General features: G+C 47.7%; 1 protein-coding gene across 16 annotated transcripts in view; it reads right to left on the bottom strand.

Moving 5' to 3' along the window:
• The window catches only part of FAM174B (family with sequence similarity 174 member B), a 107847-nt gene that overhangs the window by 16146 nt on the left and 73642 nt on the right, over positions 1 to 18059 (bottom strand). For 8 of the 16 annotated variants that reach the window (XM_039844034.1, XM_039844048.1, XM_039844047.1 and 5 more), the window contains 2 exons: positions 13536 to 13715; positions 11990 to 12584 (listed from right to left, as the gene is read on the bottom strand). In XM_039844034.1, coding sequence (XP_039699968.1) covers positions 11990 to 12483 — 494 coding nt within the window. In that variant the 5' untranslated portion in view covers positions 12484 to 12584; positions 13536 to 13715. The other 8 variants (XM_039844046.1, XM_039844045.1, XM_039844040.1 and 5 more) reach the window with 5 other exon arrangements.

The raw sequence follows: 18059 nt of genomic DNA on the forward strand, positions 1-18059 counted from the left end.
AAATCTCGTAAAATACTGACAGATTTTTGTTGGGGAATCTAGATAAGTTGATTCCAAAGTTCAGAGAAGAGGGAGAGGGGTAGCAAGAATAGCCAGAAAATTCTGGAAAACAGAAATTATGAAGGGGACCAGATCCCAGTTAGTGTCTGCCCGAGGCTCGAGGCTGGGAGGGAGATGGGGACTGACGGCCAGTGGGCTCAGGGTTTCTTTCTGCGGTGGTGAAAAACGCCAAAAACTGAGGTGTCAGCACACAACTGTGAAACGCAAACTGGACATTTTAAATGGGTGGACTGTACGGTTTGTGAATTATATCTTAATATAAAGCTGCTAAAAAATGAGGAAAGATATACATTAACATATGTATGTGTATATATTACATTTGTTTGTGTCTAGGCTTATAAAATCTCTCTGGAGGGAGTCACGACAAATTGACAGCATGCAGAGAAGGAGCAGGGTGGCTGAGGGACGGGGGCTGTTCACTACACACTCGGGCTCCTCATGAATTTCAAGTCATGTGAACATATAACCTATTTTTAAAATGAACAAACAAACAAAACTCAAAGTCATTAGAGTAAAATTTTAAATGGACTAAGTGCAAGTCTACTCGATGGCCTTCCTCTGGGGCAGGAGACCCTTCTCCTTGTACCCGTTCTGCCCCAAGGCCACACCTCACTTCCTCAGTGTGGCTTTGCCTCTTCCCACCCGGGGGCCTGAGGAGCCAGAAGCAGCCACTCCAACCTTCCCTCCACCTCGGCTGTTTTCATTCCCAAGCCCACTGAGCAGTGCTGTAGCTCAAGGACCAGCTTCCAGCCGAAACCACTCTACTTGTCACAAAGAGTATGTGTCACCTTGACATTTAGAAAAATTAATAAAGAAAATGAAAATGAACTGTGGAGGAGAGACCAAATGGGGCAGCTGCTGTGATCAGACAGGGCTGCCCCGGCCCCGAGGCCCTCAGTTCGCAGGCCTCCCCATTTTTACCTCTGACCTCCACCCTGAACCTCCTTCCTCAGAGTATAAGACATAACAGCCTTCCAGAAAACCAAGGAAGCTGAAAGACAGAAAGAACTTGACTCCACAACTCGCTTTCCAGCCCCACCCTGTGGGGAGACAGGTGTGTCCTCCGGGCTTAGGTGGCAAAGCCACCACTGCCTACCACCAAGGCAGGCAGCCAGGGAACCGTTCTCGAGTACCAGCCTTACTCCCTTTCCAGCCTTGGGCAGGGTCCCTGCACCCACCTAACACTTGCCTTTTAAAGCAGTGTCAACGAGCCAGAGAGGCAAACCCCAAGGCTATATGAATCTCATTTCCCTCTGCTCCAGAGAGGCGACTTTAGACAAACAGCTACAGGAGACATAAGCATCTTATCTTCCTCCAGGGCAGCAAAGAGTTTCAGATCTCAAGCAGCCCGGCTCTGACACAGCTCTGGCCAAGCCTTGCTGGACACAGGTGTTCAAGAGCCTTCCAGATGGGGCCGGCACCGCGGCCACATCATACCCCGGTCCTGCGGCTGCCCCTTCCCCACCGCGCCAGGGCCCCTCGTTCCAGAACCAGCAGCGGTCAAGCACAATGACTCACAACACCACATAAAAGCCCAAATGCCCCAGAGCCCCGCAAGTGCTGAAAACCAGTGAAGCAGGCCTGGTATGACATAAACACCAGAACACATGTAGTGATATTTGGCCATTTGGCAGCCAACACTCTGTCTTCGAGTCAAGGAGACACAAAATATGAGTGGCGCTCACAAACCCGGAGATGGGACAGCAGCCACCCAGCTCCTGCCCATTACTGTCACATAGAACAGAGGCCCTGCATCTCCAGGTGTTCTGTCAAGGAAAGCAGAAGATCTAGATTTTGATAGGAAGATTCTCAATTTTTAAGTGTTCTCAACTACCCCAGTTGTTAAAAGCACTGTACAGATCAAAACAAAATAAAAATCTTATCAGCAGCCATCAGTTTGAAACCTCTGACTCAATTTCCTGGCCATGGTGTATTTGGTCATGAGTGCCAAGCATGAGTGACATGAAATAATACAGCTAAAAATCATGTGCCCAGAGAGATGGAATGATACACAGGTTCAACTGAGGTCTTCCTTATATCTGATCTCCAGCAGCTCAATCACGATCATAAGGTGCCAGCCATTATCATACAGCTGAGCTGCCTCTCTCCCCTCATGGCCACTGTCCCCTCGGGAGCAACAAAGTGGTACCATGTGGACTGACCCCAACAGCTACATCCAGCACACAATGCACAGTGTACCCAGTGGGGCTTACGCTTCATATAGGATCACATAGCGTGGGCCAGGTAACCCTGAAGAGCACAATTAAAATTCTTAGGGCTTTTCTTCCTAACGCCATGGCATTCCGCCTCCATCTGCTCCCCACCCTTGTTTCTCTTTCCCTCCCCTCTCTCAATGTCTGAAGGAAAGACCCAATTCTCATTCTTCCAGGACAAAATAAGCTCACCCCGGGTTTGACCTGTCTGAGGAACCACGTGAAATATGGCAACAGCGGATGCCCCGAGACCTGTTCCTCCGGCTCTCAAGTGTGTTTGCAAAGGGATGGGTCCATGTCATTTTTATATGAGGTGCCAGCTGACGGGAGTGAGGCTTAAAGCGAGGAAGGCGGCCCCCAGAGGCAGCTCCAATAGTTCAAGGGCAGCGGCAAGAAGACCAAGAAAGACTCTGGTAGACCCAGGGGACCCAACCCAGCCTTGAAACTCCGGGGTCACTGTACTTGGGGACACATGTCATAAGTTATCCTGTCAGCATCTACTTGTCCCTGACACATGGGAATGTCAGTCCTTGCCACCTACTACCCCCACTTGAGGGAACAGTCACTTCTCAGCAGAAGCTCCCAAACTCTCCACCTCAAGCGTAGACGTCCGGTCATGTGGCTGGCATTTCCAAGAGCAAATTTCAGCTGTGCGTCATCCTCCCCCACCAAGCTTTCTCCTCTGTTGACCACCCCTGGCACCAGGGGGCCCTCTCCAGGCCTTTCTGGGCATCCTGACGCCTACCTCCTTCCCCTCCTCTTCTTCCACTCAGGCCTCCAGGCCTCTCTCCCGGTGCTCCCAGCACCTTCCACAGGTCTCCCCAGGCATCCTGTGTTCCCACTGCAGCCACGTCACTGTTCGTCCATTCACTCAGCAAACAGTGATTAAGCGCCTAGCACAGGCCAGCATTTCCAAAGCAGCCCTGCGATTCTTTCACTCCTGTATTCAAATCTTCCATTTGCTCCTCTGACCCACTACAAATACCAAAATCCTCCAGCTGGAATTCCTGTCTTCCAAAATCCAGCTGCGACAGTGGAAGGATGGAGAAGACTGAGTCGGAAGCCAGACTCCTGCCCTTCACCAGCTGTGTGGCCTTAACCCAGACACTTCATCACTCTGCACCTTGACTTACTTATCTGTAAACTGGGGATTCCAACAGCACACCTGTCGTAGGAATGAGGAAACACACATAAAGCTCTTAGCACAGAACCTGGGACACAGGAAGGGCTTGGTCAATAGTAGCTGCTATTATTCCTGATGGCCTCATGATTCCAAGTGAACGTTTTCTCAAACTCTACCCACAGCAAAACCTGCTTGGCACAATGGGCCCTGGAAGAACCTCTTCATCCTCCTCCAGCCTGTCAAGTCCTGACCCTTCTCCTCCCCACTGGCCTCTGCGGGATACTTTGTCCCTGGCCAAAGCCCCGGGGGCCTGCCTTATGCAGCATATACAGTGTTGCTTTTGCTACATCACTCTTCTGTTGAATCTGACTGCTTCTTATCTGCCAAGTAGCATCTTCCAAGGAGATCATCCCGACCGAAATGGAAGCTCCTCCACCCCTGATACGTTCTCCACGGCACCCTCCACATTCACAGCAGGTCTCATTAAATACACTGGGAAGAACGAGCCATTCAGCCATGTTTTCTCTGGGGTCCTTGGCTGGATGCAGGGCAGACCCAGCTCGATCAGTTCAAAACCCAGCCCACCACATCTTGGGAGTCCCAAAAAGGACCAAGCCGAGCCATCGGAACCCCTGGACTTGAGTCCTACTTTGCCTACAAACTCACTGGGTGACCTTAACAAGCTTTTCTTGTTTCTGGGCCTCAGTTTCCTCACTTCTACAACGGGCGGAGGGAAGGAAGTCAGGGGAGCCCTGAAGGCGAGGAAGCCCTACCCATGCCCTGCGCCACGGCCCTTCCTCCACGCCACACCTGCCGACGAAAGCGGATTCCTCCTCCCTGCGTGCCCAGGAAGATAAACAGCAAGACTGGATTCCTGGCAGATCGCCCTCAGATTAAGTACACGTTTTTAAAGTGAAACCGTGGCAATATGATTCCAAATTTATGGTCCCAGAAGTTCCCTTTGCAAATGGTTAGAACCAAAACACCAGCCATAAAACTAAAATACTGGACACAACCCAAGAAGTACTCTCTGCTTAAATCAGGGAGGGCTTTGCTCCTGAGACACTACCAAGAAGGTGCTATCTGGACACTGACACTAGAGTCCCCCGCACCCTTGGATGTACCTCGGGTCTCAGGGAGGATCTGTGTTTGCAAAGCCCCGAAACACAATGGGTACACGGGCATGAGAGTGTGTGTACAGGTAAAGCCATATAAGCCAGAGAGCTCAGGGTTAAATTAAAGAGAGATTCTCCTCCCTTTCCAATTGGATAGAACAAGGGTCCCCAACCCCTGAGCCATGGACCAGTCCATGGCCTGTTAGGAACTGAGCTGCACAGCAGGAGGTGAGTGGAGGGCAAGTGAGCAAAGTTTCATGTATTTGCAGCCGCTCCCCAGCGCTAGCATCACCGCCTCAGCTCCACCTCAGATCATCAGGCATTAGACTCTCACAGGAGCATTGGTCCCTGGTGCCAAAAAGGTTGGGTACAGCTGGCAACAGAAGGAATCAGTAGTCGGTCCTGAGTCTTCAAAAGTTTGTTAATAAGAGCAGCCATGAGACACCTCCGTCGCTGGGGGATTCAGTAGTCAAGGAGGGGTGGGTTCCTACATACACAGGCTAAAGAGTCACCAATTTCATTTTTAAACAGCTCAGAAGCAGATATATCCTCCTGATTATTTTGGCCATATGGCTGCATCCTCATTTTCAGGCAAGACCAAAAGGTTGGGTATAAATTACATGTTTTCGGAATCATATTTTTCAATATGGTAGGACATTTGGCTGCTTAAAAGGGAGCCAGGACTCGGCTGATCTCATCTCACTCTAAACATCCTGGTAGCCCTTGGAAGTATGTACTAATTAGTGATGGGAGACTGATGCCCAAAAAGGCTCAGTAAACGGCTCGCATCCGACAACCAGTGGGCCTCGCGGCTGGGACTCCTGGGGTTTCTCCACCTGGGCACAAGTGACATCTTGGGATGAGTCATTCTTTGTCCAAGGGGCTGTCCTGTGCACAGTAGGGTGTTCGGCTGCATCCGTCTCTAAACACAAGACGCCAGTAACATCTTCCACCTCAAGTCGTGACAGTCACAAATGTCTCAGACACTGCCAAGCGATCTCAAGGGAGAAAATTCCTCCCCAGGTGAGAAACAGCCGAGGGCCCTTCTTCTTCCCATGTGTCATGACTGTTTTTAACTTGGCAGAAACCTAAATCAAGGGCATGCACTACCCTGTTTTTAAAAAAATCTGGATTTGGACTCTATTAAATTTATTTAACACTCTTCACTGTGACACATAAAATTAAACAAGGGGGGACTGGATGAAGGTGGCCAAAGGGTACAAACTTCCATTTGTAAGACAAAGAAGTATGGGGATGTAATGTACGACATGATGACTATAGCTAACGGTGCTTTACGGTGCCTTGAAAGTTGCTAAGAAAGGAAATTCCAAAAGTCACAAAAGAAAGCACATTTTTTTTTATCTGTATGAGATGATGAATGTTAACTAAACTTATTTCACTATATATGTAAGCCAAGTCCTTATGCTGTACACCTTAAACTTATACCATGCCGTATCTCAGTAAAACTGAAAAAAAAAAAGAAAATCCACTAAAATTTTTTAATTAAATTAAATCAAGATGAGTCTGTTTCACTTCTACAGCTTTTCCCCCAAATCGAAACCTTGGTCAAGAGGGACCACCATGTGAGGACATGGAGAGAAGCCAGCCATCTACAACGAGCCAAGGAGAGAGGCCACAGAAGAAACTAAACTTGCCAACACCTTGATACTGGATTTCTAGCCTCCAGAATTGTGAGAAAATAAAGTTCTGTAGTTTTTAATACCCAGTCTGCGGTATTTTGTCATGGCAACTCTAGCAAACTAAGGAAGCAGTGAAAGAGATCAAGAGACGAGAAATGGAAGAAAAGACTAGGAGGACAAAGCTTGCAAAAGAGAAAGCTGAACAAGAAAAGTTGCAACACCAGAAGAAAAAGAAACGGCTTCTTGATATAAACAAAGAGGGTGAGACCTGCTGATGGATACTCTTCTAGAAGCCCTACAGTCAGGAAAGCAGATTCCAAGGAAGGAATCAAGATAAGACAAGTGCCTTTGGAAAGGTCACGCTCTCACCACAATGGAGCTATCTCATCTAAGTGATTCCTGATGCCAAAGAATACAAAAATATTTGAGTAAACAAAATCATACATTTTGAGAACAAAACATGCACTCAAGGGATGGAGAGAAAATAAGTACACTTCTGCAAAGATCAAAACAGATGAAACAGCCTGCATTTGCTAAGCTATTGCAAGACTCCTCCCATAATTATACTAACATGAACACAATTATCAGGATTATAAAATGTGTGTTCCATTTTAATGGAAAAAAAGAAAAAGCCTTGGTCAAATTATCAAAAAGGACCTCCTGATGTCAAACAAGCTCCACTGTCACTCTGAGTCATAAAACACACTGGCTCTTCTGACCACGGTTCTGCCCAAAGCTCCAATTTATTAAAATAATATTGTTATACTAATGAGCAATAACCAAAAACATTTCAGAATGGTTAACTTTCCACAAATTCTAAAACTAGGACTCCATATTTTCTTGTAACTTTTATTCTTATTACAAACCTCAGTACACAGATGATGGGAAATTTGGAGATACCAGGCTAAGCAGGAAGTTTTCCTTCCTTTTCGAAGACTGGCTGAATAAAATAATCACGGCTCTCTGGTCCCAACATCTTCAGGACATGGTGGTGTGCACCTTTACCATTGATGCAAGTGTGAGAGCTGGGTGATGTCACATTACCTAGAATTTGTCTTCTTCCCCATCCCCCGGAATCATCAAAACAATCTTTCCTTTCAGATAAGAGGATTTCACAGAGCTTTTGAAGTAAGACGTGGCCAGGCATGCAGCCAACAGATCTGGGAGAAAGGTGGCCTGAGTGGGGGAGCAGGGAGACTCACCAAGACGGGCACAGGATGCTCAGGAGGAAAGGAAAATCATAGTTTCAAGACATAGTTTCTGACTTGTCTCCACCTTCTTCGTAAGACACCAGAGAGCAAAGTCAACCCCCACAGACCTCGAAGATGACCTAAGAGAGCATGTGGGGCAAAAAGTACTGAGAAGATGGCCAGCAGCTTATGCGCATTATCCCTGAATCCACGCCATCCCAGCAGATGCCTCCCCACATTAAAAACTGGAGGGACCGAAGTTTTCTACTTCCTAGACACAGCCTTTTTATTAATCTTCTTCCAGCTCTCACAAACACGCCAAGTGACATAGGGGGAATGGCTCCATTGTGAGCTGAGCAGAACCGCACATGGAACACACACACACACACACCCCTTCACCAGAGAGTGCTCTGCCTCCTGCCTTTCCCCCTTCCAATTCTGTCTTAAAATCGTTTTCCTTAATGACTAAAATACATGAAAAATGTATAAATGATTCTACAGGTGGGGACATTTGGTGGATTGGTATCAGAAGAGACAACTACTCAATCTCAATAGAAAATGGAGACATGCCAAACAAAGCAATGAGTACCGAATTATACTCATCTGAGTGGAAAACAATGGGAAGTCTGATAATACTAAGCGCTGGATATGATGGGAAGATCTGAGAACCCACAAGCACTGCAGGTGGGAGGGTAAACTGGGACATACTCAAGGAAGTCAAGTGCATGTACCCTGGACCCAGAAATCCTACTCCTAGATGTCCACCCTAGATGTGCTTGTACAAGTGCTTAAGAAAACATGTTTGAGGATGCCGCAAGGAGCTGAGTGTACAGACAAAGAGAGAAATGATAAACAGATATCCATTGTAAGGAAACTCAGACAATGTAGAAATATATCGTGAGTAATAAATACATAATCACCCATATTCACACGTGCTCACACACGCGCGCGCGCGCACACACACACACACACACACAGATTTCTTTGTACATTCATATCTATATTATTTATTTCTTTAAATGAGCTCATACTGAACGTGCTGTTTTGTAATCTGTCTCGCTCAACAACATATAGCATTTCAGCGACATCGTTCTTTTTAACAGCTGCATATATTCCACTGTAAGGATTACCAGAACTAACCAGTGCCCAGTCGTTGGATACTTAGGTTATTTAAACCTTCTCACTGTCAAACAGAGTGCTCCGAACTTCACTGCCCATGCATCTTTGCCTCCTCTTCTAATTAATCCAATTAGAAGCAAAGGATACGTATCACAGTGAAAAATGTGTGTACCTTAGGAATGGAATTGCTTGGTTAAAGGTATATATATATTTTTCACTTTGATATACAATCGTTGCCTCTAATTTTAACAATTTCCTTGGATCCACATTTTTTCTGTTGTCTGGGAAAGTGACTCCTTCAGGGAAAACAAATGGGCCAGGATCAACACTTTATAAACAATACTACTACACACTTCCTCCCTTATCTGCATTGCTAAGAAAATGGAGGCCTGCCATCCAAACAAATCCCTACCTCACAGGTTTCCGGCATCGGCAATGAATCTAGTCACAGAGGACATTTTGAGAAGCACCAGCAATGTAAACTACCTAGAAGTTCAACATTCATTTGCTAGAAATAGCTTTATTAGATGCCAGCTTGTGCTGGGAGCCACAGTAGGTATTTGAGAGACACAAATGATTAAGGCCCAGCCTTGCTCTTGGGAGCCCTCGGCCTGGTATGGCAAAAGGTTATGTTCAATGGCATTCTTGACTTCACATAAGAAATTCAAAATTCCAGTGTGCTGCGGGAGGACTGAGGGCCCCTGGCAGGGGTGGCTTCTCAGAGGAGGTGATACAAGAGGGCAAACAGCAAGCAGTTGGCAGTGTGACCTTGGTAATGAAGGGGATTCCAGGCAGAGGGTCACGCTGGGGCAAGACATGCAAGCCCGAGGCCACGTGACACCTCTGCAGAACCCCTGAAGTCCAGCAGGGCTGGAGCAGTGGGCAGAGCCGAGACTGGGGCTGGAGGAGAGGCCCTGGTCGTGGACAGCCAGCCTGCCCACGTGCTAAGGAGCCTGGCTTGGTGGGGATGTGTGGGCAGAGGAAAAGAGACGAGAGGAGGGACGATGGCGGGAGCACCAGCCTGAAGGCTATTGCTGTTACTCAGAGATAAAGTAGGGAGTCAGGGAGAGCAGAAAGCTGGCAGGTGGAGAAGCTCTGAAGGGGGAAAAGGTTGTGGGCGCAACTGAGATAGCCTCAGGGTAACTGCAGCGTGGAATGGCCAGGACGTGGTATCTGCCCGCTAAGGGGCTGGGTAAGGAGGATGGTAAGAAGGCTGTCCACCTGTGGGACCCCGATGAACTGAGCCACACAGAGCAGTGAGATGGAGCTGCGTCAGCCACCTGTAGAATGTCCTAGAATCGAATGGATGACACAATCAGACCTGGAGATGCAACTTTCTCCTCTGCCAAGGAACACGTAGGGACTGTGTACCATTCAGGCCTTTCTCAGCTGTAAAATGCCATAAGTTCCTGTCTACATCAGAAACCGAGGTGGCAGCTGTTCACTGAAAACTCACCCCAACGAGACATGCCTTCCCAGGATAAGGAGGCAGAACAAATCCATAACAGGCTTCCCTATAAAGTCAGGACCTTCTCCCAACACACCACACCCAAGCCAACAAGGACCCATCCCTGCCAGGCCTGAGTGCCGGCTCTCCCACTCAAACACACGGCTCAGGACCCTCACATCTGGCCACATGCTGCTTGCTTTTCTCCCCCGCTCCTGGATAATAAGGAGCAGACTAGCAAAATAGTTCAAATGCCTTCTTAAAAAGTACACCGCCTTGTGGGCTCAGCAGCCTATTTTGAGATAAATGTTTCAAACGTCCAGGCCCAGAGCTGCCCTAGGCATCAATGTTCACTGCAACTGAATGACCAGGAGTCAGCAAAGGATAGAGCGTCCATTAAATGCCAGGCCAGTGTCAGACACAGGGACCTTGGGATGAACAGGCTATCTCTGCCCTCCAGGGCTGTCTACCGAGTCGTAACGGAGCACTAAACCCAGCCATCCATCACAGCATGAGGACTGTAGGGAGAACGCAGAGGCTAGGGTGGCAGGGGGCCAGAAAGGAAGCCCTACAGCCTCACTCAGATGTCCAGGAAAACTACCCAGAGGAAGGAGTATGGGAACTGGACCTTGGTGACTGCATGCAGTCTTGGCAGGTGTGAAGCAAGAACCAGCCCAGGGGCAGGAAAGCATAAGCCAGCACCATGTGGCGGTAAGAGGCAGAACGCTCAAGAGGGCTGGCTGATGCCTGCAAGATGGGGCTAGTCTGTAGGGTTCTGAATGCCATGTCTAAGTAATGGCCACAGAGAGCCATTGAAGTCTGCAGGCAGAGGGCTAGGGCAATGGGAAGACTGGGGTGAAGAGGGGGTCAATTCAATTCCCACATCAAGGAGACCAGCACGGTGAGGAACAATGTGGCCTGAGCCAGAGCAGGGGATGGTAGGGTGAATGGGGGACCACACTTCCCCCTTCTCCATTTTCTCAGGTTTACTGGCATTTAATCCTACAGATCCACAAGGAAACACCCTGACTCAGCCACACAGCAACAACGTAGCATCCCATCCCGCCTTCCAGGGCTGGTTTCTGGTCCTGCCACTGAAAATGCTTCCCTAAGGAGTGCAAACCCTTGGCCCCAAACCTCCAAAAGCTGATCAAACACCCAAGTACACTGTGTGTGTACACACACACACTTCCTGGCGGCCCACCCGACTAACAGGACACATTTGGTTCACTTCCTGCAGAAGAAACAGGATTTCCCAGGCATTAGGGGAACATATCGTCCTTGCATCCACTGTAGCTCTCCCCGTCTCTCTACTCCAGAGACCCCAGCATCCTTCCTGATTTCCCAGACACTTTCTCTCTGAACTTGAGCAAAAGCCTCTGCAAGATCCCTCATGCCCCTGGAATCTTCACAGGGTCAGCTCAGGCAGGGGAGTTGTCTGTGTCCTCCACTAACAGAAAGTCACTAAGGCCACCAAAAGTCACCAAGCATCCTGGACCCCAGCTCCAATCCAAAGCACACCTCCAAGAGGTGTCCTGGGGACATCCCTACATACTAGATAGTGCTTATTTTCATAGCACGAGGTGGGGGTGGGGGATAAAAAATGCAGGTTGGGTGTGAGGGAACCTCAGACAGAAGGGAGGGAGGTGGTTAAGGTTAGAGTCAGACAGAACTGGGTTCAAATTCTACCTCCACCACCGAGTTTACTTAGATAAGCCGCTGTGCCTCACCAGAAATCTTTTCCGCATCTGTGAAATGGGTGTAAAAATAAATTCCCTATAAGGGCATCAAAATTCAGAGCACTATTGTTAATGTTACCCATTAACAGAGAGTTCAAAGGAATCCAATATTAATTTTATATGTAGAAGGGGAAGAAAACTCCTAACATGCTGCCAGGGAAAAACAGGCAAGCGCAGCCCTTGGGCACTGGGTCAGGAGCCGCTGGGCTACCCGGAGCGCACCGAGTCCGAGCAGAGCCTGCGGCCAGAGCATCTGTGCACGCACGTGGCGCGGGCGCGCGGTGACAGCTGTTTGGTGGTACGGGTGGACCCGCAGGAGAAGGAAAGGGGCAGCTGGACCCACCTGAAGACGCGCAGCAGCAGGCAGGCGATGAGCAGAGCGGTGAAGGCGCACGCCACGATCACGGCCGCCTTCAGGGTGGGCAGGTCGCGGAGCAGGCTGGAGATGCGCGTCACTAGGGCGTCGTCGCTGCTGGAGTTGCCGCCGCCCGCAGCCGCCTCCCCGGACTCGGTCCGGGTGGTGTTCCCCGGCCCCGGGCCGGGCGGCGGGCGCTCAGGCTGCGGCGCTGCGGCAGACTGGACACGGCTGGCGCGGACAGCGGGCGCGGCCAGGAGCGCGAGCAGCAGCAGCTGCAGCAGCGGCGCGGCTTGCATGGTGCGGGCGGGCGGCACCGGAGGGCGGGCGCGCTGCTGAGCCCGGGTCCCGCACGCGCGCGGAGGCCTGCACCCGGGGATCCCGCGGCTCAGGCGGCTGCGCTGTGCTTGGCAGGAAACTGCAGCGCCCGGAAGAGCCCGCGCCGCCGCCGCCACCGCCGCCAACACGTTGCACGGAGTCATTCGACGGGCTGCGGCCCCAGGTGGGCGGGGCAGGCCACCGGGCCGGTGCGGGCTGCGGTCCGCTCCTCACGAGCCCCAATTCCCCAGAGTACCAGGAACCCCTTGAAGAAGTGATAATGATCAGATTCACTCTTTGTGCGCGCTCTGTGCCCAGAGTTCATATTTATTTAATTTAATCCCACGAACCTCTTAGGGGCCAGGTATTTCTGTTATTCTCGTTTAGCAGTTGATTTAGGACCCAGAAAGCCAGCTCTCAGTAACCAGATTGTGCCAAACTGAGAACCCAAGACTCTGAGACCTGGAGGTAAACCCCCACATCAGATGGAGAAACTGAAGACTGGAAGGAAGTGGGTTGCTTGGTGCCCTATGCACTGCATATATGTATCTCAAGTTCCCTCTTTCAAAAAGAGTTGATCTCATGGCTTCAACTATTCAGACATTTTTTTGCACCTCAGCTGATGAACTGGGTCCAGATGTGCGTTTCCGCATTCATAACTTTCCTGTGTCTGGACAGGAGTGCGGGGATTCAGAATCTCCTTCCCAGGCTGACGTTTCAGACCCCAGGGAGTAACTGGCTTGCTGCCTCTGCTTCGCAAGCTAAAACGATGCTTAAGTGAAGAAAGACCACTATGGAGATTCTACTGTGAGGCCCAAAGGTAGGACTGGAGGGAGGATACAGAGGACTTTCCTGGAACACCAGGACTTATGTACGCTGAGGGCCTCTGGTCCCACCCCTCCCCCAGAGGAGGGGTCCTGGTAGGAAACTCTCCAATGGTGGGTAAACAGGTAATCACACGTGACAAGGACACTTTGACCTTAAATGCCTCACTCCTAGACTTGCTAGAGAAAGAGACAGATAAAGAGAGTAGAGCATATTAGTTAGCTATTGCTGCCTAACGAACTACCCCAAAGCTTCACAGCTTAAAACAGCAAACATATATTATCTCACAATTTGTGTGGGGCAGAAATCTAAGCATAGTTTAACTACATCCTCTACTTTAGGATCTCTCACAAGGGTACAGTCAAGGTGTCAGCTGGGGCTGGAGTCTCACCTGAAGGCTGGAGTGGGGAAGAACCTGCTCGTAAGCGCAATCAGTGGTTGTTGGCCAGATTCAGCTCCTCATGGGCTCTTGGACTGTGAGCCGCAGTTCTCCAATGGCTGTTGGCCAGACTCAGTTCCTTATCATGTGGGTTCTTCCAAATGGCAGCTGGCCTCATTAAAATGTGTAACTCTAGAAGGCAAAAAAAGAGAATCTGCTAGCAAGACAGAAGTTACTATCTTATGAGAACCCATCACAGAAGTGACATGCCAATACCTTTGCTATAATCTGTTGCTTAGAGGCAAATCACAGATCCTATCCACATTCAAAAGGAGGGATTACACAAGGGTGTGAATATCAGGAACTGGAGATTATTCGGGCCATTAAGACGATGCCTGCCACTGTATGTGATATATTTTGATTTCATGGGATGAACAATAATCAAGTTATCAGAAGTCATCACCCAAGAAGTACTATTTGAAATGCACATTGACTATTCCAGCATGCTCCAGTGGTAAGAAGTCTGGACAGATCACAGGATTCAAGTCTCTTCCAATTCTAAAATACCACTTTATGGGATGTCAAAAAATGTTGCTTTGGTACAGAGCCAGCACCATCATATCATTATGGTCGCATCTATAAAGAAATTCCTTAAAGAACCAGCTCTGACAGCCATGATTTTGTAGCACTGCTCCGTAAGGCATAAACCTCAGACACCGCAGGTCCAGATTTTTGTTCTTATCAGAAATTCTGGCATGGTAGAGCAAAGAGGCACTGGGCTTTGGGGCCTCTGAACCAGGATGAGAGGTTTGAAAGCTAAGTGGCCAAATTCAAGAATTTTTTTTTTTCTTAATGTCTAAGATGAGGACAATAATATTTAGCTCAATATGGTCAGTCACTGGAAGCATCCATAAAAAGGAAGAAAATACTAATACCCTTATTCTTATTTCACCATAATTCATGGACCGGCATAGATTCATCTGATTATGTAACACTAACAACACCAAGAATGTAGAAAGCATAAATAATAGATTTTTTTAGAAAAGTGAAACTTTACAATCTTTCATTCTTCCTGATTATTTCCTGTGCAAATCATCACAACAAAGGACTTACTTACAAATTTCCCTAGAGTTCCTTAAACATTTTAATTCAATCAACCATAAACAGTGACATTTTTTAACATGGAACATGGATGACAGGCAACAGAAATCAAATCTGGCTGATTTCAAAAAAAGGGAGATTATCGGAAGCATACTGAGTTGCTTCTAGAATCAACTGTAAGCTGGAGCAGAAGTTCTCCAAGTGTGATCTGTGGACTCCTGGGGTCCCTGAGATCCTTTCAGAAAACCCGCAAAGTCAAAACAAATTCCATTGTACTAAGATACTGCTCAGCATCTTCACTAAGTTCACACTGACACTGTTGGTGCCAAAACAATGGTGATGAAAACTGATGGTGCGTGAGCATCAACCGAGATAGGCTACACTCATAACAACTGTATTTTATGACCGTGCACTATAGGAAAAAAAACCAGAGCCAGTTTCACTTTAGAATGTCACGGATACATCCGCGAAATCATTAAATCTTGACCCTCGAAAACAGATTATTTTAATATTTTATATGATGAAATGGGAAGTATGAATAAGTCACTTCTGCTGCACACTGAAGCATGATACCTGTCACAAGAAAAAGCACATGTGCAATACTCAGAGTCGCAAACTGAACTTGCCACTTTTTTCATGGAATACCATTTTTAACCTGAAGAATGCCTGACAAACTTCAGACCTGGTCTCTGGTAGGCATCTCAAAAATGAACAAAATGAGCCTCTCACCTCAAGGATGACAGCTGACAGTATTAGCCAATGGAAAAATTCAAATCTTCAAAGCAAACATTTGAATTTTTAGACAACTTGTCAATTTGGATGCTTTCTGCCATGAGCTGGACTGCTTTCCAAGACTTCAAGACTTTTCTGATGAGTGTGGTGGTAATACTTAAAAGTGTAGGGTTTGAATATTATATAATAAAATGTGTCAAAATATGGAAGATCTGCATAAGTCAGCAAATTTTCCCAAATGGCCAACGCACAATGCTACAAATCGCATGTGAGTAAAAGATCTATTTAAAGTGAAAATAAATGGATTTTGATGAAAGAGTACAAAAGTTCATTGATGTTGTTCTAGATTTCACATTGCAACTAATCTGTAAAGAAACTACTACTTGGAAGTTTTGAGGTGGCATCAAAGAAGAATATGCATACTATCTGAAAAGGCTCTTAAAATCTCCTCTTTCTGACAGCACAACTGGGCGAGGCTGGCCTGTCTTCATACACTTCAACTAAAACAACTCATAATGGGTTGAATGCAAAAACAGATATGAAAATCCAGCTATCTTTCATTAAGTGAGACATTAAATAGTTTTGAAAAAAAAAGTTAATGCCACTCTTCTAATTTTTTGGGAAACTATAGTTATTTTTCATAACAATGTTATTCATATAACATGTTAATGTATTTATACTATTTTGTTTTTAAATAAATTAATAAATATTTTAAAGGTGTCTCCATTTTAAATTTCTTATGCAGTAAATATCAATTAGGTATCACGCACAGAAACAAAAGCTCTTTGAGGTCTTCATCTTTCTTAAGACTAGAAATCGAAAAGAGACCAAAAAGTTCCTGAGACTAAAATGTAGTTTGAAAAATGCTGAGCTTAGAGAATCAGGCTTGGGAGTAAAAAAGAAGCAACTCAACTAGGATACTTTCTGCTATGGGAAGCAGAAAATGCAACTTGAACTGACTCAAACAGAAAGGAAGTCTCTTGTTTCACATAAAGGAAGTCCCAGGTAGGCGGGTGATCCAGCAGCCTCATGATGTCAGAGACCTTGGATGTTTGCTTCCCGCAGCAGTGGCTTCAACCTTACTTAGGAGGGTGGCCTCCTGGTCACAAGATCGCTGCAGTGACATCAGGCTGGCATGCATTCCTGTTCACATACAGCAGGTGAGAGGAAGATGCCCATCTCTGTGCGTGACAGGTCCACCTCGAGTGGTAGCCCTGGAAGATGCCCATCTCTGTGCGTGACAGGTCCATCTCGAGTGGTAGCCCACAAGGGGAATGCTGTGCACTGACTGGACTGGACCTACTGTGGGACCAGGGTGTGGGCAGCCCTCTGAGGAAAAATAAAGGAGAGGGCAGATTCTGTCTGAGAGGAGGAAAGGAAGAAATAGGTGTCGCACAGGCTGTAACTCCCATTCCAACAGGCAGGAAAAGGGGGGCTGAGTCTGGCTGGACGTCCAGAACCAAAGCCGAAGTGAGGCCTAGCGAGGGTTCCACTGGAAAGCTACTGAGCAGTGGCACTGTCCAGCGGATGTTCTATAGACCCTGCCATCACCACTGCCTCCTCCATCACTGGACTAGAGATGCCACTGCCATCACTTCTATGGGAAGAGTAAACTTCTAAATTGCCCTCGAATTGCATCACGTGTTTAAAATTCAATCTCTGGCTGAGACAAGAGGAAGAAGGAAAGAGAGCAAATTCAACTTGACCTACTCAGGCGAGCAACCAGCCCCCCAGCGTGCTTGAGTCTGAGAGGGTTCCCAGGAGGCAGGACTTTCCATCAGAAAACTAGGCTAGCCTGAGACAAATCAGGAAAAGCGGGTCACCTTACCCGACCTCTCTGTGGTCAGGTAACGTGGCCTCTGGCTCTCGTCCCTCCCTCCGCAGCCCACATGCACACCTCACCCATGTGTTTCCCAGGAGACCGGCTTTCGTAACAGCTAGTGTTTATTGGGTGTTCACGCAGTGTCAGGTACTTTATATACGGATCTCATTTAATCCTCCACACAGGCCTAGGGGAACAACACAATTATCACCTCCTGTAACAGATGAAGAAACCAAGGCTCAGAGAGGTCAGATGACTTGTACGCAAATATTCCATAAAACCAACCCACAATTGAGTTTAGAAACTCCTACTTTGCTTGCTGAAGTTTGCTAGAGAGAGTGAGACTGAGGAGGGGGAGGAGGAGGGAGGGAGGAGGAGGGAGGAAAGGAAGGAAGGAAGGAAGGAAGGAAGAAGAAGGAAGGAAGAAGGAAGGAAGGAAGGAAGGAAGGAAGAAGGAAGGAAGGAAAAGAAGAAGGAAGGAAGGAAGAGGGGAGAGGAGAAGGATAAGAGAGAGCATGAACCAGAGAGGGGAGACTTGAGCATCCTCCCAGAACATCTTGCGCATCTCGGCATCAGCACCTCAGAAGGGTGAAGCGCCATCCTCTACTTGCCCCTGCTCAGCTGTCCTGCGGAGCTGACGGAGCAGCAGCTGCAGCTCATTTTAGTCCCCGCCAGAAATGAGGGTATTATCATATGATATTCATGCCCATTTTTATAAATAATTCATCTTTTTTTTGCATGAAAGTAAAATAGCTTGAAGCTAGAACATTTAAAAGGAACACTGGTGCCTGATCCATAAAATAATGATGTGCCGGTTTGCCAGGCAGTTTGTGAAAGTCCCAGAGCTAAAATACACGGAGTTGTAGGTCTATTTTTAGCCT

The sequence above is a fragment of the Pteropus medius genome, unplaced genomic scaffold (assembly GCF_902729225.1).
Source record: "Pteropus medius unplaced genomic scaffold, Ma_sr-lr_union100, whole genome shotgun sequence".
Classification (NCBI taxonomy): Eukaryota; Metazoa; Chordata; class Mammalia; order Chiroptera; family Pteropodidae; genus Pteropus; species Pteropus medius.